This window comes from Pecten maximus, chromosome 8 (assembly GCF_902652985.1).
Source record: "Pecten maximus chromosome 8, xPecMax1.1, whole genome shotgun sequence".
NCBI lineage: Eukaryota > Metazoa > Mollusca > Bivalvia > Pectinida > Pectinidae > Pecten > Pecten maximus.
The window spans coordinates 3,693,458-3,718,181 of NC_047022.1; the positions used below are offsets into that span (position 1 = coordinate 3,693,458).

At 36.0% G+C, this 24,724-nt stretch overlaps 1 protein-coding gene across 1 annotated transcript in view; it reads left to right on the top strand.

The window, feature by feature from the left end:
• Positions 1-24,724, top strand: part of LOC117332886 — a 39,037-nt gene that overhangs the window by 11,765 nt on the left and 2,548 nt on the right. The window contains exons 8-22 of the mRNA XM_033891950.1: positions 3,187-3,230; positions 3,785-3,842; positions 4,428-4,471; positions 5,026-5,083; positions 5,671-5,714; positions 6,270-6,327; positions 6,914-6,957; positions 7,484-7,541; positions 7,895-7,938; positions 8,212-8,367; positions 11,298-11,489; positions 12,612-12,911; positions 14,058-14,270; positions 15,925-16,137; positions 18,589-18,747. Coding sequence (XP_033747841.1) covers positions 3,187-3,230; positions 3,785-3,842; positions 4,428-4,471; positions 5,026-5,083; positions 5,671-5,714; positions 6,270-6,327; positions 6,914-6,957; positions 7,484-7,541; positions 7,895-7,938; positions 8,212-8,367; positions 11,298-11,489; positions 12,612-12,911; positions 14,058-14,270; positions 15,925-16,137; positions 18,589-18,747 — 1,685 coding nt within the window. The remainder of the gene's footprint in view (positions 1-3,186; positions 3,231-3,784; positions 3,843-4,427; positions 4,472-5,025; positions 5,084-5,670; positions 5,715-6,269; positions 6,328-6,913; positions 6,958-7,483; positions 7,542-7,894; positions 7,939-8,211; positions 8,368-11,297; positions 11,490-12,611; positions 12,912-14,057; positions 14,271-15,924; positions 16,138-18,588; positions 18,748-24,724) is intronic.

The following is a 24,724-nucleotide window of genomic DNA, read 5'->3' on the forward strand; positions in this document are numbered from 1 at the left end:
AATTTTTAAACGGAAAAAAAATAAAAAAGTTTTTTTTATATATAATAGCTTTTTGACAAATGGCTGAATTTAAAAATTTTACACCCCAAACTAATCAGTACACTGTAAAAATGTTCACCGGTTAAAATTTAGTCGACCCTGACCCCTCCCCGTGAAAGCTTTCATTTCCCTTTTTTTTTTCTGCTGAAGTTCATTCCAAACTTTTTAATTTTTTGGAAATTGTCTCTTAAGGTTTTTCTGGTATTTCAAAATTTGGGAATTTAAAGGGAAACAAAAAAATTTATCTTTTCGTCTTGACAGGCAAAAGTTTTATATCTGATTTATGAAATTGGGCCCAAAGGGAAAAAACACTGATGAAGATGTTTTGGGAGGGGGGCTGATTCTGTTTGGAAGATGTTTTATAGTTTTCCCGGGGGGGCTTTGATGAAAGTTTTTGGAAGGTGTCAGTCTGAAGAAAAGACCCCTTTTTAAAAGGTTTATAAACCCATGCCACCCCCAAATTTATTTTCCCTTAAATTCACAGGGAGGGTTTTACAGCTTGGTCCCGGGGTTTTTAAAAATTTATTTGCCCAAAAACCTTTAAAATTTTCCACCTTTTAAATAAGGTGGTTTCCCCCAAAATTAACACCGGTACTTGGGCCAAAAAGTTGGGGTTTTTTTAGTTTAGAGAAAAGAAAAAAAAAAAATTGAACCATTTTTGGGTTTTTATTGAGAGAAAAGGGCCGTGTGTGCCCCCCGTCCCCCTCAGTTTATCTAGGGCCCCGTATCGGCCGGGCAAGCAACGCTATTCTTTTCAAGTAAAGCGAATGGGAAAAACTCCTGGTCCCGAATGCCGCCCGTTTTTTTTCGTTTGTCTTCCAAAAAAGGGGATAAATTTTTATTGAACCCCTCACACATCACAACATACATCATAAAAATTAAAAGTAAAAGGGCTAAATATTTATAATTATTGATGACCATTGGGGCAGGGCCAAAAATCCCGGGTTTTAAATTTAAACCCCTTTTTACATATGTTTTTGAATTGATGAAATAAAATATAATTTTAAAACAATTTTTCAGATTTATGTCTTAGAGATTACATGTGGGGAAAGAATGGTTTAAACCCCCCCCCCAGGAATTTACGGGTATTTGTTTTTTTCAGACTTAAACCCGTGTTTTCTACTTGACGGGGAAATTAAAAGTGCCATATTTCGAAAAGATAATATCAACCCCATCTAACATGCAAAAATCAACAGTATATATTCGGTATAGTCTTAAAAATACATTTTCTAATAAGGTCAAAAGGGCCACACCGTTTATATACATGACCGTAATTACTAATTAAAAAAAAAAGAACCTAATCGCTCCCCCGGGGCTACACGGCAGAATTTAAAAGTCCCCGCGACGGGAAAATATAAAAATTTGATTTTAAAAAAACATAACAATTATGTCCTACCGGGGCCCCCATGGGGGCGTCCCCCCCGACCATCAACCCCAAAAAAGGGCAATTTTTTTTTTTTGGCCCCTTTAAACCCTGAATGGAAGGACAAAAAGCTTCCAAATTTTTCAAATTTCAGTTGCCCTGGTAAAAAGAGGGTTATCCGGATCAACATTTTATTTTTTCACAGGCAAACTGACAAAGGTAAATAAGGTAGCATTTTACAGTAAAAAATTTTCCCCAATTTTTTAAAAAAAAAAGGGGGACATTTTTTTAAAGGTTTTGGGTTTTTTTTATAACCCCTGTATCCAAAAACCGTCATATTTCCGTTAAAGTTATACAGTAATTTATAAACTAACAAAAATTGAATTTTTACTTTTTTGCCCTTTAAGGGTAATTTAAAAAATGTTTTTTTAAAGTTTTTTTTTAAACCCCTTTTTTGATTAAATTTCCGTATCACAAAAAACAAATTAAACTTGGGTTGGGTATGTTCATCCTTTAGTTTTTCGCTACGGACTTTTCTGTAGGAAAACTAAATTCCCATGTAAAAACCCTTTCGGAAAAACCGGAATTTTTTAAAAACGAAAATCATTTTTGTATATTTGGGTTTTGGGGTTTTCACAAAAAGGGGATTGTTTGGGTTGGAATTCGTTAGGTAGGGATCTTTTTCCCCCAAATTTTTTTAAAAAAAAACTTAAAGGGTGTGAAATAAAGTCCATATCCAACAAAACACGAGTGTGTTTACCCGTTTCTAAACCCCAAAAAATTTTTTTGGGGTTTAATCAAAGGGGGAAAAGTGCCAAATTAAAATTTCCCCTATGAAAAAAAAATTTTCCCGGGGACGTCCGGGACCCCTTTATGTGACGGGCATTTTGATTATTGATGACCCTAATAACAATTGCAGTTTGGGGTAAAAATTTTGAATTTTGACCAAAAAAAAGAAAGGGGAAATCATATACCTAGTGGTATATAAATATTTTTTATCCAAAAGTCGGCTATTTTTTAAAAAATGTTTTGAGAGTGGAATAAAAAACGGCGGTTTTTGTGGTAAAAAATATACCCGTCCCCTGGCTTTGGGTGCGGTTACATTTGGGGGTAAAATAATTAACCCTGACGCCCCCAAAAATGCAGCTCAACTTTAAAAAACAAAATTTTAAAGTGGTTTTTAATTTTTCTGGTATATACCCAAAGGTTTCGGGTTTTTAAAAAATGTTTGGGGATCAAAAATTTCTTTTATTAAAAAACAAAAGGGCCCCAAAACCCTTATAGCTCAACTGCCCGAGACGTCTTGGCGAGAACGGAGCCTGCCAGCAGAAAGTAAAGTAAATTGTTTAAATTGCTACTTGTCCTGAATGCCTGGAGTTATTTTGATGTAAGGATTTGAGTATTGTTACATGTAGCAAAAGGAGATTCAATATTGTATTACTGAGTGCTCTACTGCATCTGGAGTGAGTGACACAATAAGGTTAATAGCGCAAATACCTTTAAATCCATTTTCTTCTCTTCTTTGAGAATAACAAGATTTGATTGGTTTGAACTACATGATTGGTAGGTATTTCAAAATGTTTTGAAAATAGTATTTTGCCATGATTACTGAAATATCCAGGTTAGCAATATAGGCCCAATGGACATCTTGTTTTTTTGATTCTGTATTCTCTAATTAGCATTTGGATATATATATTGCAAAATAAGACGCATTTCTTTATATGAAATAAAGCATTAATATACAGGGTGTGATAATATTATGTTGATTTTCATTGCAATTGCAGCCAGTCCTCTGCGCCAGACCGTGAACTGATCCAGGAAAAACAAGGTATTCGTATAAATCTCGAGTAAAGTAAAAAAACAAGTTTTCTTCTATTTAACAAACTTTGAATTTCACGCATGACTAATTTCAATGTAAATGTTGACAACCAATCCAGATATTAGTAAAAAATTGACAACCAATCCAGATATTAGTAAAAAAAAAAAGAAGAAAAACACACACAAAAATGAAAAAAAATATCTGTATAACCCATCGACATTCGATGTGCGGCAAGGTAACTTGATATTTCTTTATTTGTTAAGTGTATTTGATTTCCTGTCGTTGTTTTTTTTCTTATTAGATAAAGGATGGAAATGTTAATATCGGTATTTATCTGCATTCTGATGTGGGTTATATGCACGGCTAAATGCTAATTTCCTGTAATACAGTGGACGTTCATATCTCCTATAACCAGAATCTGAAAGCAGTTTAATGCTTAAGAGGTGATTTTCGGGAGGTAAACGGTAAATCTGCAGAATGAAAACAAAGCACTTGCAAAAAAATCGAACAAGTAAATAAGATGATGTAAACCCGCTATCTCAGTTCTTATTTCTTTATTTCAGCTGATGTCGAACCACGAAAGAGCAGGGGTGCAACGATGACAATTGATCCTACGTATAGGTAAAGATATTTAAGATTTGTTCAATATGTCTTTACTGTCCGGAGTATAAACGGACATAAATCAAAACATAAGATTAGCTCAACTGGCCCGAAGGACTCGTCTTGGGCCGTATGAATGGAGCCTACCAGCAGAAAGTAAAGTAAAATGTTTAAATTGCTACTTGTCCTGAATGCCTGGAGTTATTTTGATGTAAGGATTTGAGTATTGTTACATGTAGCAAAAGGAGATTCAATATTGTATTACTGAGTGCTCTACTGCATCTGGAGTGAGTGACACAATAAGGTTAATAGCGCAAATACCTTTAAAATCCATTTTCTTCTCTTCTTTGAGAATAACAAGATTTGATTGGTTTGAACTACATGATTGGTAGGTATTTCAAAATGTTTGAAAATGGTATTTTGCCATGATTACTGAATATCCAGGTTAGCACTATAGGCCCAATGGACATCTTGTTTTTTTGATTCTGTATTCTCTAATTAGCATTTGGATATATATATTGCAAAATAAGACGCATTTCTTATATGAAATAAAGCATTAATATACAGGGTGTGATAATATTATGTTGATTTTCATTGCAATTGCAGCCAGTCCTCCGCGCCAGACCGTGAACTGATCCAGGAAAAACAAGGTATTCGTATAAACCTCGAGTAAAGTAAAAAACAAGTTTTCTTCTATTTAACAAACTTTGAATTTCACGCATGACTAATTTCAATGTAAATGTTGACAACCAATCCAGATATTAGTAAAAAATTGACAACCAATCCAGATATTAGTAAAAAAAAAGAGAAGAAAAACACACACAAAAATGAAAAAAAATATCTGTATAACCCACCGACATTCGATGTGCGGCAAGGTAACTTGATATTTCTTTATTTGTTAAGTGTATTTGATTTCCTGTCGTTGTTTTTTTTCTTATTAGATAAAGGATGGAAATGTTAATATCGGTATTTATCTGCATTCTGATGTGGGTTATATGCACGGCTAAATGCTAATTTCCTGTAATACAGTGGACGTTCATATCTCCTATAACCAGAATCTGAAAGCAGTTTAATGCTTAAAGAGGTGATTTTCGGGAGGTAAACGGTAAATCTGCAGAATGAAAACAAAGCACTTGCAAAAAAATCGAACAAGTAAATAAGATGATGTAAACCCGCTATCTCAGTTCTTATTTCTTTATTTCAGCTGATGTCGAACCACGAAAGAGCAGGGGTGCAACGATGACAATTGATCCTACGTATAGGTAAAGATATTTAAGATTTTTTCAATATGTCTTTACTGTCCGGAGTATAAACGGACATAAATCAAAACATAAGATTAGCTCAACTGGCCCGAAGGACTCGTCTTGGGCCGTATGAACGGAGCCTGCCAGCAGAAAGTAAAGTAAATTGTTTAAATTGCTACTTGTCCTGAATGCCTGGAGTTATTTTGATGTAAGGATTTGAGTATTGTTACATGTAACAAAAGGAGATTCAATATTGTATTACTGAGTGCTCTACTGCATCTGGAGTGAGTGACACAATAAGGTTAATAGCGCAAATACCTTTAAAATCCATTTTCTTCTCTTCTTTGAGAATAACAAGATTTGATTGGTTTGAACTACATGATTGGTAGGTATTTCAAAATGTTTGAAAATAGTATTTTGCCATGATTACTGAAATATCCAGGTTAGCAATATAGGCCCAATGGACATCTTGTTTTTTTGATTCTGTATTCTCTAATTAGCATTTGGATATATATATTGCAAAATAAGACGCATTTCTTTATATGAAATAAAGCATTAATATACAGGGTGTGATAATATTATGTTGATTTTCATTGCAATTGCAGCCAGTCCTCTGCGCCAGACCGTGAACTGATCCAGGAAAAACAAGGTATTCGTATAAACCTCGAGTAAAGTAAAAAACAAGTTTTCTTCTATTTAACAAACTTTGAATTTCACGCATGACTAATTTCAATGTAAATGTTGACAACCAATCCAGATATTAGTAAAAAATTGACAACCAATCCAGATATTAGTAAAAAAAAAAAAAGAAGAAAAACACACACAAAAATGAAAAAAAATATCTGTATAACCCACCGACATTCGATGTGCGGCAAGGTAACTTGATATTTCTTTATTTGTTAAGTGTATTTGATTTCCTGTCGTTGTTTTTTTTCTGATTAGATAAAGGATGGAAATGTTAATATCGGTATTTATCTGCATTCTGATGTGGTTATATGCACGGCTAAATGCTAATTTCATGTAATACAGTGGACGTTCATATCTCATATAACCAGAATCTGAAAGCAGTTTAATGCTTAAAGAGGTGATTTTCGGGAGGTAAACGGTAAATCTGCAGAATGAAAACAAAGCACTTGCAAAAAAATCGAACAAGTAAATAAGATGATGTAAACCCACTATCTCAGTTCTTATTTCTTTATTTCAGCTGATGTCGAACCACGAAAGAGCAGTGGTGCAACGATGACAATTGATCCTACGTATAGGTAAAGATATTTAAGATTTGTTCAATATGTCTTTACTGTCCGGAGTATAAACGGACATAAAGCAAAACATAGATTAGCTCAACTGGCCCGAAGGACTCGTCTTGGGCCGTATGAACGGAGCCTACCAGCAGAAAGTAAAGTAAATTGTTTAAATTGCTACTTGTCCTGAATGCCTGGAGTTATTTTGATGTAAGGATTTGGGTATTGTTACATGTAGCAAAAGGAGATTCAATATTGTATTACTGAGTGCTCTACTGCATCTGGAGTGAGTGACACAATAAGGTTAATAGCGAAAATACCTTTAAAATCCATTTTCTTCTCTTCTTTGAGAATAACAAGATTTGATTGGTTTGAACTACATGATTAGTAGGTATTTGAAAATGTTGGAAAATGGTATTTTGCCATGATTACTGAAATATCCAGGTTAGCAATATAGGCCCAATGGACATCTTGTTTTGTTGATTCTGTATTCTCTAATTAGCATTTGGATATATATATTGCAAAATAAGATGCATTTCTTTATATGAAATAAAGCATTAATATACAGGGTGTGATAATATTATGTTGATTTTCATTGCAATTGCAGCCAGTCCTCTGCGCAAGACCGTGAACCGATCCAGGAAAAACAAGGTATTCCTATAAACCTCGAGTAAAGTAAAAAACAAGTTTTCTTCTATTTAACAAACTTTGAATTTCACGCAAGACTAATTTCAATGTAAATGTTGACAACCAATCCAGGTATTAGTAAAAAAAAAAAAAAAAAAAACACACACACACAAAAATAAAAAAAAATATCTGTATAACCCACCGACATTCGATGTGCGGCAAGGTAACTTGATATTTCTTTATTTGTTAAGTGTATTTGATTTCCTGTCGTTTTTTTTCTTATTCGATAAAGGATGGAAAGGTTAATGTCGGTATTTATCTGCATTCTGATTTGGGTTATATGCACGGCTAAATGCTAATTTCCTGTAATACAGTGGACGTTCATATCTCTTATAACCAGAATCTGAAATCAGTTTAATGCTTTAAGAGGTGATTTTTGGGAGGTAAAGGGTAAAGCTGCAGAATGAAAACAAAGCATTTGCAAAAAAAATCGAACAAGTAGATAAGATCATGTAAACCCGCTATCTCAGTTCTTATTTCTGTCTTTCAGCTGATGTCGAACCACGAAAGAGCAGGGGTGCAACGATGACAATTGATCCTACGTATAGGTAAAGATATTTAAGATTTGTTCAATATGTCTTTACTGTCCGGAGTATAAACGGACATAAATCAAAACATAATGTATGTGACAAATTTATTTCATTACAAACTAATTGATAAGTCTACTGTTATCCAGTGATTTTTAAGCTGAAGCAGGCGACTGCTTTATTTTGAAATGGCCAAGTCCATTATGAAAATCTCGGGAGATCTCGAGCTATTTATAGGGCAGCCCCCCCCCCCCCCCCCCCCCCTTTAAAGTATTCATACTTTGATCAACATGAACACTATCTATACATTGAATTGAACTACAGAGTAATTCTTTTCTCTGAGATATTAAACTGTTTCTGTATTTATATTACAGCAAGTCGCCTGTGTTTGATGGTGAACAGTCCAAGCAAAAACAAGGTATTCATAGAGTTGTGATTATTCACAAACATTAACTTCGAACCCCAGTCTTTTATTTCTCTAGCTAAAATAAAGGTCAAAGATTCATATTAATTGATATCTAAACACACTTTTACATTTAAGTTGCAATACAGTTCATGTATGTCAGAGCTAAATAAAAATCCATAGGTCCATGGAGCTTGGGATCTGTTTTGCATAATCAACTTAACACCTTCCATTTTGAACAAATATTAAAATATTTCGTTATAACTTCAAGCTCCATCCTTTTTACAGCCACCCCTGCAAATGCCGATCTAGGTACCGGGATTTCATTTAAAGCTAGAAATGATATTGACATAACAAGAAAAGCGTCCAAAGGTGACATTTTAAATTTTTTTGCAAGATGTACTGGGAAAAAGCAACGAGTGAGGGACGTCAAAATAAAGAAAGGTGAGTACCTTTATATGGATATATCAAACTATCATAAAAGGGACAACAAAATGTTGTCTTTACAATATGAGACCGAGTTTATCTAATGGCGAAAATAGTCATGTAACAACTACGTAGTAGTCTAATGTTTACGGCAAATGTCACCGTAGTTACGTTTAAGTGGTCATTGCTAAGTTTAAAAGGTCAAATGTCACGCTTGACCACATGTGAAATGATATTTTAGTTCACAAGACATCTCAAAGCCACTCAATAAATTAAGTTCAACATAGCTTTTTGATATCACAATATTGTGTAAGATGTACTATTTCGACCATATAAGATGTATTTTGGCATCAATTAATGTTACTCTTGTTTATGTAATTGTTAGGCTCTTTCTGTCCTCTCAATAATCTAGTTGTGGTTGAAGATCGACAAATATATATATATATATATACTCGTGCAAGGAGACTAAGAACAGGTTCATTGATTACATCCATCATGCAAATCAATAGCATATCCGGGTTCAGCTACAGTGTACATCCTTCAAATTAGAACTTCGTTAGTGACTAGGTGTTGTACCCGGTTTATTTCGGGACCAGGTGTGTTAATATATATATTCAGCAGGAGGTGTTTTCCTAGCAGTAATCATCATATGAGTAATCTTATTAGTCCCCTGCCGTTTGATCAGTATAACATGTAGTTGTGCATCCCACATTTTTTTCAAAAATTCATTTTTCAAAATGGCCGCCGACTCCTCATTGGTTGAGACTTATCCGGACAATTCTTCTAAAGTACTACTCTGATTTTAACGAAACTTGGTATACATGATCAGTATAACATGTAGTTGTGCATCCCATATTTTGTTTTCGAAAAATCAATTTTCAAATGGCCGCCGACTTCTCATTGGTTGAGACTTGTCCGGACAACTCCTCCTAAAGTACTACTCCGATTTTAACGAAACTTGGTATTCATGATCAGTATAACATGTAGTTGTGCATCCTTCATTTTTTTTTTTTTCGAAAAACTTATTTCCAAAATGGCCGCCGACTTCTCATTGGTAGAGGCGTGTCCGGACAATCCTAAAGTACTACTCCGATTTTAACGAAACTTGGTATACGTGATCAGTATAACACGTAGTTTAAAAAATGGGAAATAATTAGTTGCACTCCTGGTTCAGGCAGGGGACTTTGTATTGCTGTTGCAATACTATGCATCCTTGTTTTAAAATACATGCGGCCTACCATGCTTATCGAGTTCTGCTTGCCAGTACCATGTGAACAAGTCGAGTGTTAAAAACCACGTTTCCCGATGGATGATCATGTGACTATAGGCTTCTCGGCAGTGGATAAGTGGCCCTGGAGATAACGGCATTACGCTTGTGATTATCTACTCAAAACCGTGTTGTCTTTTGAACTAGCACAATGCCATATGACCCGGTCCCGTAGATGTCTTAATTATCTTTTTATAGCATATCCTCCACATATTTGTACTATTACCTGTCATATGAATTGGTCCTTTGCACCAGTGTCTGGGGGAAGACAGATGTTCACAAAAACGGGGACCCGGTAACAGCCGTAGGAAGCTCCAAATAACAAAGGGGTGTTGATGTCACGCATACTCAATAACGTCTGAGTAATATGAAGACCTCTCCCAGAATACTAGCAATATCTAGGTCAGCAGTAACAGTCGCCATTTCTACGGTCGGCATCCTAGAGAGAATTATAATTTCCCGATACCGACAAAATTCAATTTACTGCCATTCGCTGTCTTTGTCAGCCTATCCGTGATTTCCAGGCTAGGCTGTCCTTGTTCTAATCATGTCAAGAACTATTGTTACCGTAACCCCATGTCTACTAAAAGTTTCACTTCCCGGCCCTTTACAGTTTTATGCATCAACGAGCGTCTCGTGCCGCGCTGTGAGACGTATCCGCCTTATGCGTAGGTTCCCTCTGTACTTCATTGATTTTGCCGTCCTTCTTCTCCTGTTCCATATTGTGTATCTTTCAGGCAGTTTTGGGCAATCAATGTGACTATTTTTTTTATATAAAAAATACATTGAATGTTTGTGTTACGACTCGGCCCATTTTTGTCTTGGCGTGTCATGCGCACGTTGTTTCTGCGTCTGTGTTTAGCCTTCATCACCGCCATCAAAGTTTTTTGTCCTCCTGGAGCTTTTATAGTGACGTACTGAGATCCACTCGGATATTTTCTTTCCTCATCAACGACGGCAGCTCTGGTGTGGTACTTTTTCTCCGAATTGTTATATGACTCCAAGTCCAAAGCAAGCAGCACAGTTTTGTTTAACGTACGAGGCCTCGACCATTTAATGCACACGCGATTAACATTGGTGCAAGTGTCAAAGTTCTTAATCTATCCATGAGCCGGTTCCGACGTAAGTAGCAGGTTTGATAGCTTTAGGCAACTGTCTCTGCTAAATAAGTAAGCCTTGCTTTGGCTCTGTACTTCGTTCTCTCACTGCTGCCAAGCTCGGTAGCTTTCTTCTGCGTTTCGTTATTCTACTAGCAAACTGACCATCTATAAATGAATTAGGGCATGCGTATTCGCCGCATGCCCTAAATCTGCCGCGTGCGTATTTGCTGTATAGCTCAACTTTACTGCATGTGTATTAAGCGCATTAACGCTTGCCGCATGGGTATCCGCCGGACATGTCAATACCAGGTGTATCCCCTTGCTATATTCACATAAAAGTGTTTTCACACCGTGATCTCATACCATCAGGTTCTTCACCTGATTTGACTTTTAAGTTATCTTTGATAGAATGTGTATGCCTGCATAAACTTAAGACTGTATATACAGAGTTTTGATGTGACTTTTAGACCAGTCTACATGGTTCAAATCTGAATTTTGAAGTATTGTGTTGAACGAGTGCTATTATGTGTGAGATATAATGAGTTCTGTTTTATAACTGAACGCATATATTTACTTCTCAGGGTGCGTACTAGTATGTATTGACATCACGGCTGCTGGAAATCAGTCAGAACCATCTTCGCTAGATCTGGCTGAAGAGTTCAAGCACTATCTCCTGGATGGCGGGACTATACAATTATCTGACGAATCACGCACGGTGTTAGATGTAGACGAAGAAAGTTTCGAGATAACGCCACATAATGCTCCCGAAGATGGTAAGTAAATATCTACTGAACTCTAGATATCACAGAGTGGAAATGTCTCGCTGCTGTGTCATCGAATCACCAACACCGTCGTGCAAAAATCAAACGTACATTTTCCCCTTATTTTTGGCATCAACTGCAAAAATCTTTTTTATGAAAAAAAAAAAAAAAAAAATGTTACATAATTTCCGGCTTCTCCTTATAACCTTGTTTGGATACTAACCGTCGTGAAATATGATACCTTCGGCTAAACAAACCTTCATATTACCCTGCATCCATAGCGATAAATGCATAATAAAAGCAAATGTTTCCAAGTTGCCAAAAAATGTGAGTATTTTAATAAGATGAAAATTAAAATGTATATATATATTGGTGACGGATCAGTAGCCTTTATTCTGGACCCAAGACCAGGTTTTTACATTTCAACATATAGCTTTCAGACAATAACATTCGGTTAAAGACTCCACTTCACATTCTTAAAACATGGCGTTTCCCCGGGGTAGGCTCCTATATTAAGTACAAATGAAACCAATGGAAAAAACGAGTCGGAGAGAGGATATTAGAATACGAATCCAGGATGCGTCCTCCATCTACTGAGTTCATTAATGATCCAGTTGTATATTATAGTATGTTAGAGTATGCGTTTCAACCACCTGGGAGAAGGGGGCATACTAACGATTACTATAGACTGTTGTACATCCTCACACTACAAGCTTCATAAATGATCCAAATGCTCTGGAACTTAATACACCTACTCATAAATATTATCCCTATTTATGTTTATGTTTTTAACCACCTCGGGTTAGATAGGGGTCCTTTATACATTCAATAGATTCTCGACGTCCTCGCTCTCCCGGCTTCATTAATTATCCAGAAACTTTATTTACATATATTCACAACTACCCTATTTTGTACGATTTTGCGTTTCAACCATTGGTGTCCAAAATTATATCACTGTCAGAATTCATTAATTTTAGATGTCTTCGCTCTACTTGTCGAGTATGCTTCGTTGTATCATACAAGCCTGTTTGCCATTGTAATGACATTGTGATGGTAGTATCTCTTATAATGAGACGGAATGTATTGAACACATTCTCTTCGATAGATGTACCTTATATTTCTTTTTTTTATCAGGCATACCGTTCGTGAACATCAGTCATGCCAAGTTTGTTGTTCTTGTCGGAAAAACGGTCATCATTCAAACCTACGTCATCGCATCTCCAAAGGCTACATCAATTGAGTGGTTTAAGATAGAAGATGATAACCACATTCCAATAGAAATAGACAACAAAATATATTTCGGAGGCTCTGTTCTTTCTCCCACATTAATCATCCGCGAGACAAACATCGACGATCAAGGACAGTACATGTGTACGGCTACCAATAGTAATGGAACTGGTTCCGGTAACATTACGGTCCTGTCCATACAATCTGGTAAGCATGATTTTGTTTTAAAACGAAAGTCAGTAATGTTAACGATAAAACAACGTTTATTACAAATGCAAAGAAGAGTTTACATTTTAAAGGTCAACTGAGATCTTCTTTATACTGTCGTTGTCATACGTTTGTTAACCGTTTTCATTTTCGACTTCTAAAAGACATTTTCAGCAATATTCATCAAAATTGAAGGAAACTTCCACGACAAACCTCTTGATTATATGGTAGTCGCCACCAGAGTCTTTGAAGAGCAGGATCGATAGCGGTTCAAATTTGGTGAAATGTCAACAATCATCTTCTTTGAATTCGTATTCACCTATTTCAGAAACATATATACTCTTCAGATTAAGGTATTTCATCAAAACTGAATTTCCTTACCCTTTGGACCGACTAAAGTTTATTGTAGGAGAAAACAACCTGCGCTAGAGCAGAACTGAAAATCATGTTCACAGTTTTAAAGATTCATGATTCCTCTACAAATCCTGCAGGTTGATTTCATATCATCGATTAGCATAGGTTCGTGGGGATTAAACAAAAAAATTAAACTCAAAAATATTGTAGCGGAAAAAAGGAACGCAAGGAAAAAAGGAACGCAAGTTCTTATATATGTATATATTTAACTTTTAGACACATGGTCTGAATTCAAAATTTCATACCGAGCTAATTCCGTACACTGAAAATGTTCACCGGTTAAAATTCAGTCGACCGTAACGCTGCTCGTCGCTGAATGCTTTCGGCAGATTTTTCAAGAAAGCGTGCATCCGGGGTATTTCAACCCTTTGCTTACATGCACCATATGTACTGGTAAATCAGGCGTAGGGGTAGGGTAATTGCTCTGATAATGCAGGGGCATTTGCAACGTCATGTAGCCCATCAATGTGATGTACATGAGACGGCAATATCCCATTTAGTCGTTATCTCTTACCATATTCACGCTTCGCGCTCCCTCGCCGGGCCTCCTAATGCAATGGGACACAAGTACTGCGTTCTCCGAGTCCGTTAACCTTCACCACGGTGCCATGTTTTATGCTGAAGTTCATGCAAAGATGTTTAAATTTATGATACATTGTCGCATTCAGGTTTTATCTGTTATTTAAGTTTTGAATTTAATATAAAAAGAAATTGATATTTTCGTCTTGATAGGAAATGTTGATGCTCTGAGTGATAATGGGATTGGCGCAAGGATAAACACTGATGAAGATGTTATTGGGAAGGATGCTGATGCTGTGATGGAAGATGTTGGTAGTTACCCGGAAGGCGTCGATGATGTGATGGAAGGTGTCAGTGCTGACAGGAAAGAAGTTGATATAAAAGATGTTACCGATGCCACCAAATTAATTTCATTAAACATCAGAGGTATGTTATACAGCTATGGTCAAGCGTTATTAAATATGATTCATGAAGAACTTAAAAATCATTCCGAACTTTAAGTAAGGTATGGTTCAATATATATATATATATGTACAGCAGGTACAAACTGCTATTGTTCTTTAGTGAGGGAGAAATATAAAAGCTTGAACCATATTTGGATCTTTTATGGAGAAAGTTCCGTGTATGCGTCCGTCCTCGTCAGTCCGGCCAGTCTCGGCCTGTATCGGCTGTCAAGCTATCGCTATTCTTTACTAGTGAAGCGAATGGAACTAATCTGATCAGAATGCCTTCCGTCTGTTCGTTTGTCTTTCCAAATCAAGGGTGTTATTTGTATTGAACTCTTTCGATGCTTTCCTCTCAAGGTGAAAGGGTCAAATATGTTAAAATACATAATCACTTCACAATAAACAAAATAGCAAGATATTTTGCCAGTAGCTGCAAGGATGATATCGAGTTACGAAGTGGTTTGTTTTAGTCTCGGGGGTAAAATGTGCATTACCAGACAACTATATGTGTACACATCACAACCCATGGAACTGTTATAACCCGTCAGCCTCTTTCCATCTTGTCTTAAACACTTCTGACACTTCTGAAAATCAAGGGTGTTATTTGTATTGAACTCTTTCGATGCTTTCCTCTCAAGGTGAAAGGGTCAAATATGTTAAAATACATAATCACTTCACAATAAACAAAATAGCAAGATATTTTGCCAGTAGCTGCAAGGATGATATCGAGTTACGAAGTGGTTTGTTTTAGTCTCGGGGGTAAAATGTGCATTACCAGACAACTATATGTGTACACATCACAACCCATGGAACTGTTATAACCCGTCAGCCTCTTTCCATCTTGTCTTAAACACTTCTGACTTTAAACCCATCAATAGGAATTATTACCATGATATAATAGGTCACACTGTCCAAATGAAATGTACGTATAAGGTTTATCAGAAACCTTTCCGTCTACATAGTTCATATTAACATGAATGGTAACCCAACCCAATTCGGAGAAGAGTTTACATTTTTAAGGTCAACTGAAAACATCTTTATACTGTCGTTGTCTGTCATACGTCTGTTAACCTTTTCATTTTCGACTTCTCATCTATTCAAGAAACATATCCTCTTCAGATTAAGGTATTTCATCAAAACTGTCAATTTCATTACCCTTTGGACCGACTAAACTTTAATGTAGGATAACGACCTGCAATATTCTCGTTAGACCAGAACTGAAAGGCATTTTCACAGTTTTAAAGATTCATGAATCCTCTACAAATCCTGCAGGTTGATTTCATCTCATCGATAAGCATAGGTTAATAGGGATTTAACAATATTATGAAACTCAAAAATGTAGTAGCGGAAAAAAGTAACGCAAGTTCTTTTATATATATATAGCTTTTTAGACACATGGTCTGAATTCAAAATTTCACACCAAGCTAACTCAGTACACTGTAAAAATGTTCACCGGTTAAAATTCAGTCGACCGTGAACCCGCTCCACGATGAATGCTTTCAGTACGCTTTGTTTTCTGCTGAAGTTCATGCAAAGCTGTTTTAATTCATGATAAATTGTCTCATTAAGGTTTTATCTGGTATTTCAAGCTTTGAATTGAAGGTAAACAGAAATTGATCTTTTCGTCTTGACAGGCAATGTTGATACTCTGATTGATGATGGGATTGGCGCAAGGATAAACACTGATGAAGATGTTATTGGGAGGGATGCTGATGCTGTGTTGGAAGATGTTGATAGTTACCCGGAAGGCGTCGATGATGTTATGGAAGGTGTCAGTACTGACAGAAAAGACGTTGATATAAAAGATGATACCGATGCCACCAAATTGATTCCATTAAACTTCACAGGTATGTTATACAGCTATGGTCAAGCGTTATTAAATATGATTTGCCAAGAACTTAAAAATTATTCCGAACTTTAAGTAAGGTGTTGTTCAATATATATACACAGCAGGTACTTGGGACAAAATGCTGTTGTTCCTTAGTGAGAGAGAAATATAAAAAAATTGAACCATATTTGGATCTTTTATTGAGAGAGTCCGTGTGTGCGTCCGTCCCCGTCAGTCCATCTAGTCTCGGCCTGTATCGGCTGTCAAGCAATCGCTATTCTTTACAAGTGAAGCGAATGGAACTAACTCTGGTCAGAATGCCGCCCGTCTGTTCGTTTGTCTTTCCAAATCAAGGGCATAATTTGTATTGAACTCTCACACATCACAACATTACATCATAATAATTTAACGTAAAGGTCTAAATATTGATAATTATTGATGACCATTGGTCAAGGTCAAACGATCACTGTTCTAATTAACCACTTTGTACATATGTTGTGAATTAGATGAACATAAGTAGTAATTTAAAATCAATTTTCAGTATTATATGTCTCTAGAGATTACATAAGTGGGGATGAATGGTAACCCCCCCAAACAGGATATACTGGGTATTAGTCATTTTGTCAGACTTAACCTGTGTTTTCTACTTGCACGGGAACTTCATGTGCCATATTTTCGAAACGATAAGATATCAACCCTATCATAATCGATCGCAAAAAGTCATACAGTATATATTCGGTATAGTCTTAACATACATATCTAATAAGGTCATACAGGGCCACACAGTTTATATACATGACAGTAATTACTAATTACAACCCAAGAACCTAATCGCATCACGGTCTACACGGCAGACTTAACAGTCCAGCGACGGGCATATATAATAAAATTAGATATAGCAACATAACAATTATGTCATACAGGGCCACATGGCGGCAGTCCTTAGCAGACCATCAACAAAAAATGTGCTACTTTTTTTTTTTTGGCCCCTAAACAATGAATCGGAAGGACAAACGCTTCCAATATTGTCAAATGCAGTTGCCCTGGTCACGTGAGGTTATCCAGGTTATCAACATTGATATGTTTCACAGGCATCTGACTAAAGGCTACTAAGGTAGCATTGTACAGTAAAAATTCCCAATTTTGAAAAATAAGGTACATGTTTTAAGGTATATGTTAACATACACTGTATCCAATTAACCGTACATATTACCTGTACTAAAGTATATACATGTATATTTATAATCTATACAACATTTGCAATTTTAATACAGCTGTGAAGGATAAGTAAACATATGTTTCTATGTTTTTTTAACCTATTTTAGATTAAATATCCGTATCACAAAGACAGAATTAATCTTGTGTTGCCATATGTTCATCCTTTAGTTTTTCTGCTATCGTATCTTGTCTGTAGGCAAAACTAAATTTCCGATGTAAAAACGCTTTCGGAAAATCCGGAAATTTATAATCACGAAGTCATTTATGTATATATATGTATATAGGGGTTACACAAAGAGTGATTGTTGGATATGGACTTCGCTTAGCTAGTATCTTTTGCAACTTTTAAAAAATAACTTACGAGTGTGAAATAAAGTCCATATCCAACAATCACGAGTCGTGTCACCCGTTTCTACCACAATATTGTCGGCTTGAATCAAAGGGAAACGTGCCCAATTATAATTTCGCGTATGCAAATAAAATGTACCGGTGACGTCCGGGACCTGATGATGTGACGTCATTCGATTATTGATGACGTCAATAACAATTGCAGTTTGGGTCAAAGTTCGAATTATTGACCAATTAAAAGACCGGAAGCTCATATACCACTAGTGGTATATAACATATATTTATCCAACAGTCGGCATATTTATACAATGTTTTGAGAGTGGAATAACACGGCGTATTGTGGTAGAAATATACCTGTCCCCTGAGCTTGGATGCGGTATACATGGGCCTAATATAATACCGTGACGACCTTAATATGCAGCATCAACTTGACCCACAACATTTGAAAGTGGTTTGTCAATTTTGCTGCGTATATGACTAAAGGTTTCGGGTTAAAGGCTGTCTTGTATATCAAATATTACTAGTATTAATAATCAAAAGGCCCAGAGACGTTATACTGGGCCTGATGAATGCTGGGGAGACGGGACAAAAAATATGATCCAATGCATGAACTTGACCTTCTTTCAAGGTCAAAGGGGTCAACTGTATTAAACTATATTACTATTGGAATGAAGTGCTACAATGTAAATTCAAATGAACAGACATTCATATACTTTCAATGTCAAAAAGGTAAGATGTTTCAAGACAGTATATGTATTAGAACTATGTAATGTGTAACTTTTATCTGTCAAAATAGTGTGTAGGTGATATGCCACCATTCAACAACTGTGCATACAGATATTGCTTCCATATTCTAAAACTGTATTTGTTAATAAATGTATTAAAGTCATATCAAATGTTTCAGGTTGTGATCGTGGTGAATCTACTACTTATTGGTGTTACCAAGAGATGAACTTCGACTTAAACGAAGAACAGAAACAGAAGATGCAGGACTTATGTGATATACCAGGACACCAACAGAGACTGAAACAACACGAAAAAATGATAATGTTATCTATCACAAGTGAGTGAAATATGCATCGGGAGCCTGAAGTTGGTTCCGAGTTCCGAGTTCCGTGTTCCGTTTAAGTAAAATGGAACTCGGAACCAGTTTCAAATTCCGTTTAAAATAAGCGGAACTTGGAACCAGTTCCGAGTTCCGTCTAAGAAAAACGGAACTAGGAACCAGTTCCGAGTTCCGTTTAAGAAAAACGAAACTGCAATGTATACGCTTTACGAGTTTTGGTCCCAGTTCCGAGTTCCGTTTAAGATAAACTGAAATATTAGTGAACTGGGCCCAAACCTGATAAAGCTTATACATTGCAGTTCCGTTTTTTCTTAAACGGAACTCGGAACTGGAACCAAAACCAATAAAGCTAATACATAATAATAAAGTTTTCTTAAACGGATCTCGGAACTGGTTCATAGTTCCGTTTTACTTAAACGGAACTCGGAACCAACTTCCGGCTCCTATATGCATCGGGGCTTTGTTATATGTGTGCATCAATGGTATGATTTAAAACTAAAGTCTTGAAAACGCAATGTTCAAATCATTGACATTGTTTGTATTCAGTTGATGATATTAAGAAATATTGAACACTATCTTATAGCAGTTTCAAAAATTTGTCAGTGGTCCGTTGGATAACATCCAAGTATTCATCATGTGTTTCTTATACAAATTAAGTAATGGAGACATATCGTAGAGTTCCAACTACAAAATGTTTCATTTCTGTCGTAGGAAATGAAAATGTGAATCAGACGGAGCAACAAATAAGTATCAGTAAGTATCGTTATCAATATTAATGCAATGCATTTTCGTTATGTAATTTGGTATTTCTTTTAGAAAATAAAATTTTATTCCCAAAACAAATTAAGTCAAACCAGCTTTTTATTGTTAGCTCACCTGGTCCGAAGGACCAAGGTGAGCTTATAGCATACCGTGGCGTCCGTCCGTAAACAATTCTTGTTATTGCTATTTCTCAGAAAGTACTGAAGGGATCTTTCTCAAATTTCATATGTAGGTTACCCTTGGTGCCTCGTTATGCATATTTTGTTTTGAGACCAATCGAAAAACAACATGGCCGACAGGCAGCCATCTTGTATTTTGACAATTGAAGTTTGTTATCGCTATTTCTGAGAAATTACTGAAGGGATCTTTCTCAAATTTCATATGTATGTTCCCCTTTGTGCCTAGTTATGCATATTCCGATTTGATACCAATCGGGAAACAACATGGCCGACAGGCAGCCATCTTGGATTTTGACAATTGAAGTTTGTTATCGCTATTTCTGAGAAAGTACTGAATGGATCTTTCTCAAATTTCATATGTAGGTTCCCCTTGGTGCTTCGTATTGCATTTTGGGACAAGTCTGTCATGAAAACAATCTCGCAAACAAACAGCCATTATCGCTAAATCTCAAATTCCTTATAAAGCTAGGATTCCCTTGTTTGAAAAGTACTGGAGGAATGTTTTTGAATTTGCACAGATTAGTAAAATGAAGGGGAAAGTAGGGAGAAGATCAATCTGACATAGAACATTATTATGAAGATCATTCAATGGTGGGCGCCAAGATCCCTCTGGAATCTCTTGTTGGTGTAAATTTTATGTTTCGATCTTTTTCATTCCTCACTGGATTTGCCTGGATCTGAAAACAGAACGTAAGTAATAATTTATTGATACTACAGAGAGTTGATTGATTTACTTGATTCCCTGGATATATTGACCACAATTAATAAAACTACCAATGTTTAACCAGTCGTTTATGAAATATCGGTAGGATTTCCTTCCAGGGCTAAATTTGTCAAATATTAGTGTATGTTATTCTGTTTCTTAATCAATGCCTTCAACATAATGAACTGTATTTCTTATTTTATCAGTAAAGACCAAAAACTGCATTAATAATGCATTTGAAACCAATGGGAAAACATTAAAGAGATAAATAAATATGATTTTTTCCTTAACTCACGTTGTAATTTTTTATTTGTTTTACACATATGTGTGCTTGTATAGCAATTTGAAAACGAACACATCTTTAATAAATCCTTTCTTTTTTTTCTTCTTTGTTACTTTTTTCAATATTCACCAGTTTAGATATTTACATTGCCTTATGGATTTGATCATGTTTTATTCTTTTATCATATTGTCCTTTAAAGACATTTTGCTATCTACAAATTTCACTATATATAAGTTTGTTCTGTTTGACAATGTCTTTGTTTGGATATTGACTCATAATGTCATGGATATGATTTCATTATTTTCTGATTTCTCTTGTGTTATTTTCCTTTTCTACATTGCAAATCATATTGAAATAGTACTAACACCTTTGCAATATTTCCAATTTGTTAGATAGCCTAAATAGTGTGTTCCGGACAAATGTACGTAATTAATCATGGTAATTATTAAGTTAAGAAGATACAGTTAGAATACGTTTTCTAGCTGTAACTTTGTCACATAACAGTACAGAAGAAATATCCATCATAATTTCTGATAAAATCGTTTCCAATTGAACTCAACATGTCATTTTGAGAAAAGTATTGATATCATCCATCCTCAGTGATATATATCTTGATTTATGAGATCGAAATTTTCCGATGCCGAAATAATCATTCAGGTATAATATGCATATGTTTTAGTGACCCCAGTTGTCGATGGGCCGTAAAACATAAACAAACAAACAAGTGACATTAAGGAGTTAAATCAGATGATTGTAAATAATTATCTAATGAATAATATCCATGTGCATTTTTTATTTAGATTTTATATTTCGATCTTTTTCATTCCTCAGCTATGCAGTTAAGAACAAATTGATGAAATATTTGTTCAGGCGGTAACTTTATCACATAACAGTACAGTAGAAACACATCATAAATTTTGACAAAATCGTATCCAATGTAAATCGACATTTGAGAGGAGTTTTGATATCAGACATCCTCAGTGATATACAAGTTTATTTATGGGATCGAAATTGTCCAACGCCGATTAATCCTTGGAGTGAATACATATGTTTTAGTGACATTAAAGAGTAATCAGATGATTCTAAATACATATCTAATGAATGATATTCATGTCAATTTTTCATGTAAATTTTACGTTTCGATCTTTTTCATTCCTCCCTGGTTTTGCCTGGATTCTGAAACAGATCGTAAGTAATGCTTTATTGATACTACAGAGAGGATATCTACTTGATTCTCTGGATATAATGACTATAATTAATAAAATTACCATTTTTAGCTCACCTGGCCCGAAGGGCCGGTGAGCTTATGCCATGGTGCAGCGTCCGTCGTCCGGCGTCCGTCGTCCGTCGTCAGTCAACTTTTTCTTTAAATTGCTACTAGCCTAAAAGTATTGAATGGATTTTCACAAAATTTGGTCAGGAACATCCTTGGGGGAAGGGGAACAGAGTTTGTATACATTTTTTATTCTGAACCCCCAGGGGCCTGAGGGGCGGGGCCAAATAGGGGAAATAGGGTTAATCCTTTAAATCGCTACTAGTCATAAAGTTATGAATGAATTTGAACCAAATTTGGTCAGGAATATCCTTGGCAGAAGGGAAACAGAGTTTGTATAAATGTTTACTCTGAACCCCCAGGGGCCTGAGGGGCGGGGCCAAATAGGGGAAATAGGGTTACTCCTTTAAATCGCTACTAGTCATAAAGTTATGAATGAATTTGAACCAAATTTTGTCAGGAACATCCTTGGCAGAAGGGGAACAGAGTTTGTATAAACTTTTACTCTGAACCCCCAGGGACCTGAGGGGCGGGGCCAAATATGGGAAATAGGGTTACTTCTTTAAATCGCTACTAGTCATAAAGTTATGAATGAATTTGAACCAGATTTGGTCAGGAACATCCTTGGGGGAAGGGGAACAGAGTTTGTATACATTTTTACTCTGAACCCCGAGGGGCCTGAGGGGCGGGCCAAATAGGGGAAATAGGGTTACTCTTTTAAATCGCTACTAGTCATAAAGTTATGAATGAATTTGAACCAAATTTGGTCAGGAACATCCTTGGCAGAAAGGAAACAGAGTTTGTATACATTTTTACTTTGAACCCCCAGGGGCCTGAGGGGCGGGGCCAAATAAGGGAAATAGGGTCATCCTTTAAATCGCTACTAGTCATAAAGTTATGAATGAATTTGAACCAAATTTGGTCAGTAACATCCTTGGCAGAAAGGGAACAGAGTTTGTATAAATTTTTACTCTGAACCCCCAGGGGCCTGAGGGGCGGGGCCAAATAGGGGAAATAGGATTACTCCTTTAAATCGCTACTAGTCATAAAGTTATGAATGAATTTGAACCAAATTTGGTCAGTAACATCCTTGGCAGAAGGGGAACAGAGTTTGTATAAATTTTTACTCTGAACCCCCAGGGCCTGAGAGGCGGGGCCAAATAGGGGAAATAGGGTTACTTCTTTAAATCGTTACTAGTCATAAAGTTACGAATGAATTTGAACCAAATTTGGTCAGGAACATCCTTGGCAGAAAGGAAACAGAGTTTGTATAAATTTTTACTTTGAACCCCCAGGGGCCTGAGGGGCGGGGTCAAATAGGGAAAATAGGGTTAATCCTTTAAATCGCTACTAGTCATAAAGTTATTAATGAATTTGAACCAAATTTGGTCAGGAACATCCTTGGGGGAAGAGGAACAGAGTTTGTGTAAATCTTTATTCTCGACCCCCAGGGGCCTGAGGGGCGGGGCCAAATAGGGGAAATGGGGTTACTCCTTTAAATCGCTACTAGTCCTAAAATATTGAATAGGTTTTCACCAAATTTGGTCAGGAACATCCTTGATGGGAGGGGGAACAGAGTTTATATGAATTTTTACTCTGTACCCCTAGGGGCCTAAGAGGCAGGGCCAAGTAGGGGAAATAGAGATTAGTCTTTTAATTGCTGCTAGTCATAAAGTTTTTAATGGATTTTAACCAAATATGGTCAGGAATATTCATTTGAGAAGGGGAACCGAGTTGGTATGATTTTTTACTCTGAATCCCCAGGGGACTAGGGAGTGGGGTCTGATAGGGAAAATAGGGGTTAATCCTTTAAATCGCGATTAATTATTAAGTTACAAATGGATTTTAACTAAATTTGGTCAGGAACATCCAGAGAGGAAGGGAGGGAAAGAGTTTGTATAAATATTGAGGGGCCTGAGGGGCTGGGCCAAATAGGGAAATAGGTTTTTTTATCCTTTAAATCTCTATTTTTCATAAAGTTATGAATGGATTTGAACCAAATTTGGTCTGGAATATCCTTAGGGGAAGGGGGAAAGAGGGTTTACATAAATATTGACTCTGACCCCCAAGGGGCCTAAAGGGAGGGGCCAAATAGGGGAAATAGAGATTTGAGTTTTAAAAGGATTTGAACCCAATTTGGTCAGAAACATCCGTGGTGATAAGGGAACAGATTTTGCATAAATGGTTACTGTGACCCTCAATCCCATAACTAAGTATATCATCGCTGGGCATTAAGAGATAAACACAATTCTTATGTAAAAATAGGCCAAAGGGTTTTCCCCACCCTAAGGGACTTCTTTAAACACCATTATGGTGTAAAAATAATCCATATGGTCTTTCAGAGAGTACATTTTTGTATATGTATTGACAAATTGAACATGTACATTATTTTGACATTTGGTCAAATCCAACCAGGTGAGCGATACATGCCCCATGGGACTCTTGTTTAACCTGTCCTTTATGAAATATCGGAAGAATTTCCGTCAAATGTTTAATTTGTAAGATCTCAGTTTATGTTATCCTGTTTCTTAATCAATGCCTTTAACATAATGAAATGCGATTCGTATTTGATAAAAATTCACGATGAATTGCATTGATAATGCATTTGAAACCAACGTAACAACATTAAAAAGATAAAAAGATTGATTTTTTTCCCTTAATTTGTGTTGTCAGGTGGAGTCATTAATTAGAAACAAATACACCAAAAAAGAAAGGTTAATAAACAAAAATAAAACAGGGATAACTGCATAAGAAATTTTGTTATTTTCAAAGTT